The sequence below is a fragment of the Lynx canadensis genome, chromosome D2, assembly GCF_007474595.2.
Source record: "Lynx canadensis isolate LIC74 chromosome D2, mLynCan4.pri.v2, whole genome shotgun sequence".
NCBI lineage: Eukaryota > Metazoa > Chordata > Mammalia > Carnivora > Felidae > Lynx > Lynx canadensis.
Window position 1 is genome coordinate 51,980,193 of NC_044313.2, and position 12,621 is coordinate 51,992,813.

The following is a 12,621-nucleotide window of genomic DNA, read 5'->3' on the forward strand; positions in this document are numbered from 1 at the left end:
CAAAACCACATTCCTTCCAGTGCTCCTAAGTCATGTGTTTCTTAGATCAGTCTGTTCCTTTTCATTCTTCACAGAACTTGACACCCTTCCCACAGCCTCCTCTGCAGCCAGTTATCTAATATGCATGGAAGCATTAAAGAGATACTTACATTCAGTGACAAAGAAATTCAGCATAGTTAGGACGACTGTGTGACCACTGAACATGTAATCTCCGCAAGTGTGAACACCAGTTAGGGTCATACCAAAGCCACTCCAAATGGCAAAGGCCCGGCGCAGTTTCTCCCATACACTGCCATATACCTATAAAGAAAGCTACAGATTAGAGAGGTAGGGGCTTCTGAACATCTACTCCCATTGAAATTCAAATGCTTTAGAAATAAGATCTAAACGAAAGCAACCAGACTCCCAGTCTAATTCCAGACATCAAGAAAGAGTGGTCAGAAATATTCTGGTAATTACATGAAATCAATGTAATTCAAGTTTCTCTACTAGAAGTTCCTTTACAGTGAAAAGGTCACCATTACACAAAATGTTTCCAAGTTTTAATCCAATAATACAGTAGTATTTGCTGGCTGTTCTTGTCAACAAGAAATAGGCTATGACAGTGACAATGGCTACCATTCAATGTCTATTCATTTTCCCCTTCTTAACTGGTAACAGAATTTCAAACACTGCATTTCCTATCCTCCCTTACAGGTTTGGTGTGGTTATGTGACTAAGTTTTATACAAATAAGATGTAAGTGGAATTGTAAAAGATTTCTGGGAAGGCTAATTATAAAGGAAGGAGACAACAACTATACAGGAGAGCAGAAAGACAGAAGAATCATGAGTTGTGGTTAATTAGGTCCATACAATTACACATGACCTACTTTCAGATTTCTCTTATGAGAGAGAATAAACCATTTGTTTATTAAACCATGCCACCTTGAATTTCCTGTTATTTAAAGCCAAATCTAATCCCAACTCCCACACATAAGCTTAAAAAAGCAATCCATTTTGAGGAAGAGTTTGAGTAAAGGTCACTTTTTTTTAAAGGCATTTAACACATAATAACAGTACAAAAAATTGCTAGAATTAGTGTGCATTTACTATGTGTAAGGTATACTGCTAAGTGCCTTATGTGTTACTGTATTTAATTTCCACAACAATCCTATGAAATGATTCAATTGTGCAGATGAAGAAACTGGCTTAGAGAGGTCACACAGTTAGTAAGTAACACAACGAGGATGTGAATCTTTGTTCACATGTGAATCCAGGAAGACCAATTCTAAAGTCCTAAGTCTTAGAATGCCACTCTACTTGCTAGATGGGGTGCTGCCCAATTCATCAATCATTTAATAAAGCCAGTTAGATTTAAAAAAAAAAAAAAAAAAAAAAAAGCAGGGCAGGACAAGAAGAGGAATTTATTATTAGACAAAAGGAAAGAGAAGTTACTAAAATACACACGGTTTGGTTCCTCTAAGCCCTCTAAGAAGAACAGCGTTGGAGATAGTACTCTTGTAAGAGTAAGAAATTAGGCAGTGAAGCACAGAGACTGCTAGGAAAATGTATCTCTCAGCCAGGGACAGGAAAAAAATGATGCCAGTCAAAAGAAAGCAATCATTTCTCAGTTACTCAAGTCTCCCTATCCCTTCCAATTTTAAATGTCCCAAATATTCTTCCAGAAAAATAAAAATTAAAACATAACAGACTAAGATGCCTTGATAAGACAAGGTACAGAAATCTGCTTTAAGTAGTTCTTTCCTTAGGGTGGGTCCATTGCTACGTTTCAAAAACAGGCAGGTTCTTGGTTCTGTCCTTAAACCTCCTACTTCTGGGAATGAGATTTCAAGCAATTACTTTATTTCAATGAAAATGCCCTATGGAGTTCACTGTAAGGGACTTGATTGCTAGTTACTATCACCTTAACCTTCTATTTTTAACAACTGCAATAAATAATACAGGTCAATAAGTAGGTTATATTATAATTTAAAGCAATTAACAGTATTTAGGGCAAATTTGAATAGAAATGTCCACATATAACTAACTGATAATGAAAAACAGTCATTAGAGACAGAAAAAGGGTTATCCATACTATAGAGGAATGGTACCTAATTTATTTTTGTAGTACATGTTGTAGTGCTACGTATGTATATTATTCTCTTTAGTGGCTGACCCAACAATTAAATCCCTCAGCTACAGGAAATTCTCTTTTCAGTGTAATAAGCTTATATATTTCTTTTTAAAAATCTCTTCTAGGGGCGCCTGGGTGGCGCAGTCGGTTAAGCGTCCGACTTCAGCCAGGTCACGATCTCGCGGTCTGTGAGTTCGAGCCCCACGTCAGGCTCTGGGCTGATGGCTCAGAGCCTGGAGCCCGCTTCCCATTCTGTGTCTCCCTCTCTCTCTGCCCCTCCCCCATTCATGCTCTGTCTCTCTCTGTCTCAAAAATAAATAAACGTTGAAAAAAAAAATCTCTTCTAATCAATTGCCATACTATTTGGGGGAAATTGTTCTATCCCTATTTCACACCATGTACAGAAACAAATTCAGAAGAGTAAAGATTTAAATAGAAAACATAAGACCGTAGAAGTCTCATATCATTATCTTTCATTAATCAGAATGACAATGACTCTAAAAATTGATAATAAGTAGTGCTGGCATGAGAGTGGGAAAACTGATATGCATACAGTGTAGGTAGTAGTGAAAAATTTGTCTTTTCTGGTAAACATTTGAGCAATATCATCACTATTTTTAATGCTCATGTTCTTTGAGGTCATAATTCCACTTCCAGGAATTTATCTTAAGTAGATGTTTAAATAAGTGAAAATAAATAAATGCACCAGGATGTTTACAAAGGCACTGTTTATAAAGAGTAAGATTTGGAAACAACATAAATGTGTATCATTTGGAAACTGGTAAATCATATAATGGGACACTGCAGCTATTAAAAAAATGAGGTATAACCATATGCATTTCTTTTGAAAAAAGTAATTAACATTAAATAAAACATAAGTTAAAAGAACAATATCTGCAATATAATCTCATCTTTTATTTAAAAAGTATCTATTATATAAACTTATGTGAATGTGTAAGCATGCTTAAAAATAGTCTATGTGGCTATATACCCAACTGTTAATAGTATTATTTATGGGATGGGTGAAAGAGGGAATTACGTGAGCTTTTACTTTTTTTTTTTTTAATGTTTATTTTTGAGAGAGAGAGAGCGAGCCCAATGCAGGGCTTTAACTCATGAATCGTGAGACCAAGATCTGAGCTGAAGTCTTTTTAACCAATTGAGCCCCATGTGAGCTTTCACTTTTCAATTTATATATTTTTAGAAAAATAAAACATTTCCTTTACACGAAATCCTAAGTGTCATATTAACCTTTCCCCCTTGCTTACTGGTCAGTGTCCTAATACCTAGAGAAAGTTTTGTTACCCTTCAGCTCAGGGCTGTATTTTTAGTTCTTGATCTCCTTTGGCTGCTTAATCTTCCCTTGCTGGCATTTCAGCTATTTACATTGCAATAGAAGACCTGACAATTATGTTTTACACTTTACAAAGAATATTAAAATAACAACAAAGCTGTTAACGCATACATTTGAATATTAGGGAATACATAACTAAAGCATGGAAGTTTATAATAGTAGGATAATAAATTCTTTTGTCCAAATTTAATGAGTCTCAAAGGCCAATTTTGTATAGTATAGGTGGTTTTCAGGTTTTTAAAATTTTTTGTTATCTGGGTTTTGTTGTTGTTCCCATCTGCATAATCTCTCCTCTCTCAATTTAATCAAAAGAGAAGATATGTCTACAATATAGCAAAACAAGCTACAAAGTTTAAAACAAAAACAATAAATCAGCCATTATTTAGTATAGTATACCCCAGGAAAGAGTAAAGTTTAGAATAGAGTTTAGAATGCTTTAAATGGAATACGGTCAAACTGCAAAACTTTTAAAAAAGGAGTGATAAGGACACTGAAGGGACCAGAGTCATGTCGTATGAGGAACTAACGATGTTCAGGATAGTGGGAAAGGGAAAATGACAATTGAAAGAAACTTGTTTTCTTTTCTTTCTGTGTTTATTTTTGAGAGAAAGAGAGAGAGAGAGTACGAGCAGGGGAGGAGAGGCAAAGAGAGAGGGAGACACAGAATCCGAAGCAGGCCCCAGGCTCTGAGCTGTCAGCACAGAGCTCAATGTGGGGCTTGAACCCACGAGCAGTGAGATCATGACCTGAGCCAAAGTCGGACACTCAACCGACTGAGCCACCCAGGCGCCCCAAAAGGAACTTGCTTGCTATAGCTTCACGGCACAGAACCAGTTTCAATGGACTGATGTAACAGGGAGGTAGATTTTGGCTTAAGATTACTACCAAATTATTTCTAGAAATCTACAGAGATCTATAGATCTAGAAATCTATAGAGATTTCTTACAGATATTGAAAATACTTAAAAGCACATTTTACTATTAAAAGCAAAATCTTAGCCCTATTACATATATGGTGCCAACAACCCACCAAGAACAAAAGGAAAGAATGATGAAGAGGTAGCAGGCTACCTTTCCAGTACACTGCAGGTGCTGTCCTGGCACGGAGAGGGAGGTCACAAACATGGTAAAGCAGCGAAGCAAGAACACAGTACCCATCAGACTACAGAGCCTTCGAAGAAGTATTGACCTGTGAACAGAGTGACCAAAAAAGAGAGAAAGATCAGAAGAAAGCAAACCAAAAAACTCCAGGCATCAAGTGTTTACTTAAAGGAAGAACAGACAGGAAAACCACTAGAACTAGACTCTTTGAAGAGGACAGAAATTTTAGAGAATTCTTCAATCTAAAGCATCATTGTCTAATAGAACTTTCCGCAATGATGGAAATGCTCTATAACTGCACTAATAAGGTATCTACATGTGGCTCCTGAGTACTTGAAATGTGACTAGTACAACCAAGGAACTGAATTTTAATTTTATTTCATTTTCATTAATTTAAATAGCCAGATGTGGCTAGTACCTGCCATGTTAGACAGTGCAGACCTAAGAGCATCATTTCATTGATAAGAAAATATGGCTAAGAGAAGGTAAAGGAGCTAGTGAGAAAGAAGTAAGACTAGTACCTAGCCTGATTCTTAGCTTAATGTTAGCCCTGTTATTCATCTATTGCTCATAAATTATTTATTTTATAAGAGGTAAAACTAAACACATGATTCTGGGGAATTTTTTGCTGATTAATAACACCGTAAATTGGTTACCGATAGTAGCTATCTAATAAACATTCTCTAACTTCTCCTAAGTTAAACGTAAGGTATAAAATACTAAGTCTTTTGGGGTGCCTGGGTGGCTCAGTTGGTTAAGTGTCTGATTTTGGCTCAGGTCATGATCTCATAGTTCATGAGTTCAAGCCCCGCCTCCGGCTCTGTGCTGACAGCTCAGAGCGTAAAGCCTGCTTCAGATCTGTGGCTCCCTCTCTCTCTGCCTGTCCCCCACTTGTGCTCTGTCTCTCTCTCTCAAAAATAAAAATAAAATTTTTTTAAATACTGTTTTTTTAATACCAAGTTTTATACTAAGTAAACCTAAAATTTTGAACTGCACTGTAATATCACTTGTACTGTCATATTATTTTTTTAAATGCCTTAAACCAAAACAGACTATAAGATTCTTAAAAACAGGAATTATGCTTTACACGTTTTTGAAATGCTCTTCCCACCCTCAAAAAAGCATTGAACACAGGTTAAGACATCTCAAATTTTAGTGTGTACACCTGGGATGGAGCTTAGGAATCTACATCTTAACAAGAAGCCTGGTGAGTCTAATGAAAGTAGTACAAAGACCACATTTTGAGAAACACTTTCTTTGACAAATTAAACATCAAAACTTGCATTTAACTGGCCACTGCTATGCTTTGCTAAACCTACCACAGTTTCCTGTTTTGAAGAGTGGATAAATTCAAATTCACTGGGTCTTGTGAGTCAAAGTTAAATCAGAGAGCACCAGTGATACACATGTTCTTAAATCACCTCTGGTTTTAAGCAATTCAGAGTTAAAAATATTGCTGGAAAATGGGAAAGAATGAAGCACAATACAGCCTGAGAGTGTGACAACAATAGCAATCATCAACCTTTCTTTTCACCTTCAAAGCGATGCAATAACTGCTGCTTAGGAACTGAAGCCCATCAGTGGACTCAAGCACTTCCTGGTGAGGAGAACCAATCAAAAATTCAAGAAACTGTCCCTATTTCTCATCAGTGTCCAAAGACAACAGATAGCAGATCCACAGACTTTAGAGTTCTTTAAAATTTTTCTTCACTATGCCTTTTTACTTAAATCAAATAATTTCCTCTCACTAAAGTAGGAAAGAAGCCTCCCTTATACTTTTTTTAATAAAAAATTTTTTTTCCTTTATATTTCTTAGTGGAAGTGCCAAAGAAGCACTTTCCCTATTCATCAATTTCCTACACCATCTTAAGCAAACCACACTGGCTAGACTGATGTGCATGATGTGCAAAATAATCCCTTTTCTAATGAGCCTCCTGCAAGCAGATAACAATGTCTTCCATTCAAGCACTATCCTTGTCCAAAGACTGTCTTTGGAGGAGTTTCTATCCTTCCACAAAAAGTGATATTTCCCGTTTGTTTCCAAAGAAAGTTAAAGCTAGACTGTTAGCGATTGGCTAATGGCCGAACATTGCCAACTCTGATCTTTGTGTTCAGAATACATTCAGAATGTAACTAAATATGGAGGTATTACCTCACGGTGACTTTCTTGTTGATCAAACCCAAAACATTTTCCATAATGGCTAAAGGAAATTAACAAGGAACAACAAAGGGAGAAACAAGGTTTGATGAACTTTATCCAAGACAGTAAAAACATTTTGTCTTTTAATGGAATAACTGAGGTACCTGTGTTTGTGGAGAAGAAGAACCAGGAGCCAAATATAGCACAAAATCATGCCACATACTTCTGTCATGGCAAAGGCCCATGGGATTCTAGGAACACTGAAAGAGAAAAAAATTACATTTCATACTGACAAGAAGTGCATGTATGTGACACCTTTTGCAACATGATACTCTTCAAAATTTATTTCTATAACTTTTACCTCTTTTAGGAGAGGATATTTAAAGAACCTGGGGGAAAGATCTGTTTCATCAAATATCTCATTTATCAAAACTTCTTTGCTGTTTTTGATTCCCAATTAATGGTTCTCTGTGAAGAGGTGACAATCCTTTTCTTCCTCCCCGCCCCCCCGTAGAATGGTAGACCTGGATACGAAACTGCCCACAAAAATCAATGGGAAAGGGTTCACCTCCTGCATGATGTGCTAACTGCAGAATCCAGATAATTGGGGCTTGAACTTGACTCTTTTCTCCCTATAGTAATTTTTTTTTTAATTTGGTTTTGTTTTAGAGGCAGTAAATTGTTTTTACTCCTTTTTCTGCCCTCCTTTGTTTTATATCCTTGTTTTCTTCTATTGTTTCCATTGACCCCTCTTTCCTCACGAAATCCACAGCTCCTGCGGTTATTCACTAGTAAAATACATGTCACATTTCCTAATTTAAAAAGAAAGAGAAAGGGGCACCTGGCTGGCTCAGTTAGTAGAGCATGTGACTCTTGATCTTGAGGTTTAAGTTTGATCCCCATGTTGGGTATAGAGATTACTTACAATCTTAAAAAATAAATAAATAAAAAGAGTGAAGGAGGAGAAAGAGAAGACAGAGGGGGAAAGGAGGTAAAGGTGGAAATGAATTAGTGCAAATATATCATCTCCAGGTGATCGTCTTTTTTTTTTTTTTTTTTTTCCATTTATTTACTTTGAGAGATTCAGAGAGCCTGAGCTATGGCGGGGTAGGGGGTAGGGTGGGGAGAGAGGGAGCGGGAGAGAGACATAAAATCCCAAGCAGACTCAACACTGCCAGCATGGAGCCTGATGCAGGGCTTGAACTCACAAATTGTGAGATCATGACCTGAACTGAAATCGAGTCAGGCGCTTAACCAACTAAGCCACCCAGGCACCCCTGATTGTCTTATTTTTATTCTTTGTACATTTCCACTAAAATTTTTTGTACAATGTATTAATTTTATAACTAAGGAAATAAACGTATCTTTAAAAATAAAACATGAAATCTGAAAGAAAGGTATTAATAGTTTTATCCAACCAAACCTTATTCAGAGTAAGTGAAGAGAATACATCATCTTTAGTCAGGGACTTGTCATTTATTACCTCAAAAGATTCCTCTTATGTATTTTTAATCTATTGCTGCCTTATTTACCTCGCATTACTAGGGGAAAAGGTTATCACATATCAGAAATTTTTAAATAAAAGAAAAATTCCTTTAAAAGATTTTTTTTTTTTTAATTTTTTTTTTCAACTTTTTTTTTTAATTTTTTTTATTTTTGGGACAGAGAGAGCATGAACGGGGGAGGGGCAGAGAGAGAGGGAGACACAGAATCGGAAACAGGCTCCAGGCTCTGAGCCATCAGCCCAGAGCCCGACGCGGGGCTCGAACTCACGGACCGCGAGATCGTGACCTGGCTGAAGTCGGACGCTTAACTGACTGCGCCACCCAGGCGCCCCAAAAGACTTTTAACTATATAAATTTTTAAATGAACATTTAAAAATAATACATATGTATATATGTGTGTATGTATATATATGTGTGTGTGTGTGTATGTGTGTGTGTGTGTACGTGTATATATATATATATATACACACACACATATATATACACACACACACATATATATATATATATATATATATATATATATATAAAACAATTTTACAATGTTTAGGATGAAAATACATTTCTGCCCCACCCTCTACCTAATTCTTGCTTCCCAGAGGCAATCACTTTCACTCTTGTGTTTTATTTAGCATTATATCTCTTAGTCAGCTCCCACAGTCCATTTTCTCTCCCCTATTCTCTACAGTTTCACAATTTTTTAAAAAATAATTTTTGGCTTTTACTTAAGTTTCTAAATACCATTTGCAGCTGAGTCAGTAGAGAACAATAATTAAATCCCTTTCTTGTAGAAATTCTTATAATTCTCTAGAGCTAAAAAATCTTTCTTTCTTTCTTTTCTTTTCTTTTTAGTTTGCTCTGTTTCTTATGTGCCTATCATCAATTCAGCTTCAAACTATTCTACCAATTCAATTTTTCCTTTTGGGGAAATCTCTCTTAGAGCTCTTCTTTTTTTTTTTTTTTTTTTTTCAAATTTAGTAGGTTTGGTCATGATCCCAAGGTTTGCCTTTCCCAGAATGGCATATAAATGGAATCACACAGTACGGTTGCATTTTCTAGTCTGCCCGTATGGCTCTTTTTTTGAAGTAAAACTCGACTTTCACCTTGTAAACTCCTCTTTTCTATATTAGATTCTTTGTTTCCTGAATCCAAGTACTCGTCTTTTTCAGTTTACTCTTTAGTTTTGATTGTTTCCTCCATTCATTTTCTGAGAAAGACAGGCTGAAGGACAAACTTGTTTTTAATGTTAGATTTATTGAGGTTTAATTTACAACCCAAAAAATTCATCCCTTTTAGCTGTGTAGTTCAATGAGGTTGACAAACATATTTGTCAGTCATGTAACCACCGCCACTATAAAGATATAGAATATTTTCATTACCCCAAAAAGTTCCCTTGTGCCCCTCTGTAGTCAACCCCTTCTCTCACTTCTAGCTCTGGGGCAACAAGTCAACTGATTTCTGTCCTATATAGGTTTGCCTTTCTCAGAATGGCATATAAATGGAATCACACAGTATTTATCTAGATACCTTTTGTATCTGCCTATTTTCACTTAGTATAATATATTTCAGATCTACCCATATATACTGCATGTATAATTCTTTACCCTTTCTTTACTTACAATTTCCTTTCCATTCACTGGTTGATGGGTATTTCGGATATGTAATGGATATTTGAATATATTCAGTTTTGGTGGTTTTGAATAAAGACCACATACAAGTCTTTGCATGGATATATGTTTTCATTTCTCTTAGGTAAATACTTAGAAGTGAAACTGTTATGGGTTATGTTAAGGATATGTTTAACTTTTTAAGAAACTATCAAACAGGGGGCGCCTAGGTGGCTCAGTCGGTTTAGTGTCTGACTCTTGATTTCGGCTCAGGTCATGATCCCAAGGTCATGGGATCAAGCCCTGTGTCAGGTTCCATGCTGAGCATGGAGCCTGCTTAGGATACTCTCTCTCTCTCTCTCTCTCTCTTTTGCTCCTCTCCCCTGTTTGCATTCTCTAAAATAAAAAACAAATTATTAAAAAAACACAACTATCAAGCTGTTTTCAAAGCAGTTCTGTCATTTTGCATCTCTACCAGCAATGTATGAGATTATCAGTTCCTCTGAATCCTCATCAGGCGTTATCATAAATTTTTTTCATTTTAGCAATTCTAGTAGCTGTGGGATTGGAAAGTAAATATTTTGAGACTTGAAAACTTAAAAATATCCTTGGGTCTATCAGCAATTGCACTACTAGGTATTTCCAAAGGATACAAAAATGCTAATTCAAAGGGGCATATGCACCCCAATGTTTACAGCAGCGCTATCAATAGTCAAATTATGGAAAGAGCCCAAATGTCCACTGACTGATGAATGGATAATGATGTGGTGTGTGTGTGTGTGTGTGTGTGTGTGTGTGTGTGTGTGTGTGCGTGAGATGGAATATTACTCCGTGACCAAAAAGAATGAAATCTTGCCATTTGCAACAATGTGGATGGAACTAGAGTATATTATACTAAACCAAATAGGTCAGAGAAAGACAAATAGCATGATTTCACTCATGTGGAATTTAAGAAACAAAACAGATGAACATTGGGGAAGAAAGGGAAAATAAGATAAAAACAGGGAGGCAAAGCATAAGAGACTATAGAGAACAAAGTGAGGGTTGCTGGAGAGGAGTAGGTGGGGGGATGGGCTAAATGGGTGATGCTCATTAATTAGGAGGGCACTTGTTGGGATCAGCACTGGGTGTTACATGTAAGTGATGAATCACTAAATTCTACTCTGAAACCAATACTACACTATATGTTAACTAACTTGAATTTAAATTAAAAAAAATTTTAAAAACTATCCTTCGGTCTAACCTTATAACTAATTGGTAGTTTGCTTGGACTGAGAATTCTAAGTTAGATGTTATTTTGTCTCAGAAAGTTAAAGGTCTTGTCCTCTAGCTTCCACTGTTGCAAAGAATTTGATGCTATTTAGATTTCCAATCTTTTCTATGTTACTTGTTCTGTCTCTTAAGAAGCTAAATTTTAGGGGGCACCTGGGTTGCTCAGTAGGTTGGGCTTCTGACTTCAGCTCAGGTCATGATCTCACAGCTTGTGAGTTCAAGCCCTGCATCGGGCTCTGTGCTGACAGCTCGGAGCCTGGAGCCTGCTTCAGATTCTGTGCCTCCCTCTCTCTGTGTCCCTCTCCTACTTGCACTCTGTCTCTCTCTCTCAAAAATAAAGATTAAAAAAAATAAATAAATAAAAAGCAGCTAAATTTTAGGATCTTCAGCCTAAAATCCAGTGTTATAAAATTTTCCATTTCTTATTCAGTGGGCCCTTTCAATCTGGAAAGTCACATCCTTTGAATTCAGGAAATTTCCTTTATTATATCCTAAATAATATCTTCCCTTTCATTTTCTCTATGTATTCTTTCTAATACCCTTATTTGTTCACTGTTGGGCCAAATGGATTGATCTTACTTTTTCTCCTCTACTTTTCATTTTTGTTCTACGTACAGGGCAATTTATCAAATCTATATCCCATTCTGCTGGATTTTAAATTTCTACTTTCATTTTTAATTTTCCAAAAGCTTTTTTCTTCTGAATTTTCCTTTTTTATAGCCTACTGTTACTGTCTCATAAAATGCAACATAACATCTCATCTGTGAGAATATGGTTTATTTTTTGAAGTGTTCTTATGCTATTTTGTGTTTCCCATGTTGCTTTTTTCTGTTTGCATTGGTCTTTTGTCCTTAAATGTCTGATCGTTCTTGACCATTCATATTTGACAGTGAAGCACTAAAAAAATAATTTGAAGCTCTGTGCGCATAGATTGAGCTTCTCACGTTGTGGGTTTCATGGTAGAGTGATAAAGGGGTCTGGTTGATGAGATAGGGATATCTCCCCTACCATTGTATCTATAGTCCTTTTCTCTTGTGTAGGTTTTCCAAGGAGAGGGATCTGTTCTCCTGTTTAGATGACTGGTGCTGGGAGGGAATGGGGATAAGAAGTCTGGCTACTTAAGGAAGGGAGCTAGAAGTTTCAGTGATCAGTATGTAAATTTATAATAATCACCTTGAACACATCTAGGTACCTTTGTTCTCATGAGTCCAGAGTCCCTCACATTTAACTACTCTGGAGACTATACCATCTATCTTCTGTTGGAATAGAGCAAGTCTAAAAGCTTTTCAACCAATTCTCCCATATTTGGCTCCTATTTGTACCTGGTTGTGACAGATACCTGGTGCCATCTGTTTAGAGAGTTTTTCTGGAGCTCTGCAACACAAACTCCCCTTTTGGACATTGCTAGCTCCGGTTCCTAATCTTATAATAGGCCCTCAACTTCCTACTTTCCAAATATTCATCATTATCACTACTTTTGCCTTCATAGGATTATAGGGTTCCCCTTCATCTCCTTTTTACTGTTATTT

The 12,621-nt window shown here is 36.5% G+C and overlaps 1 protein-coding gene across 9 annotated transcripts in view; it reads right to left on the minus strand.

The window, feature by feature from the left end:
• SAMD8 (sterile alpha motif domain containing 8) overlaps positions 1 to 12,621 on the minus strand; it is a 78,355-nt gene that overhangs the window by 30,541 nt on the left and 35,193 nt on the right. For all 9 annotated transcript variants that reach the window (XR_004344252.1, XR_004344251.1, XR_004344250.1 and 6 more), the window contains 3 exons: positions 6,873 to 6,968; positions 4,539 to 4,656; positions 150 to 300 (listed from right to left, as the gene is read on the minus strand). Coding sequence is in view for 6 of the 9 variants with exons in the window: in XM_030335094.2 (XP_030190954.1) it covers positions 150 to 300; positions 4,539 to 4,656; positions 6,873 to 6,968 (365 nt within the window). In the remaining 3 variants the exon portion in view is untranslated. The remainder of the gene's footprint in view (positions 1 to 149; positions 301 to 4,538; positions 4,657 to 6,872; positions 6,969 to 12,621) is intronic.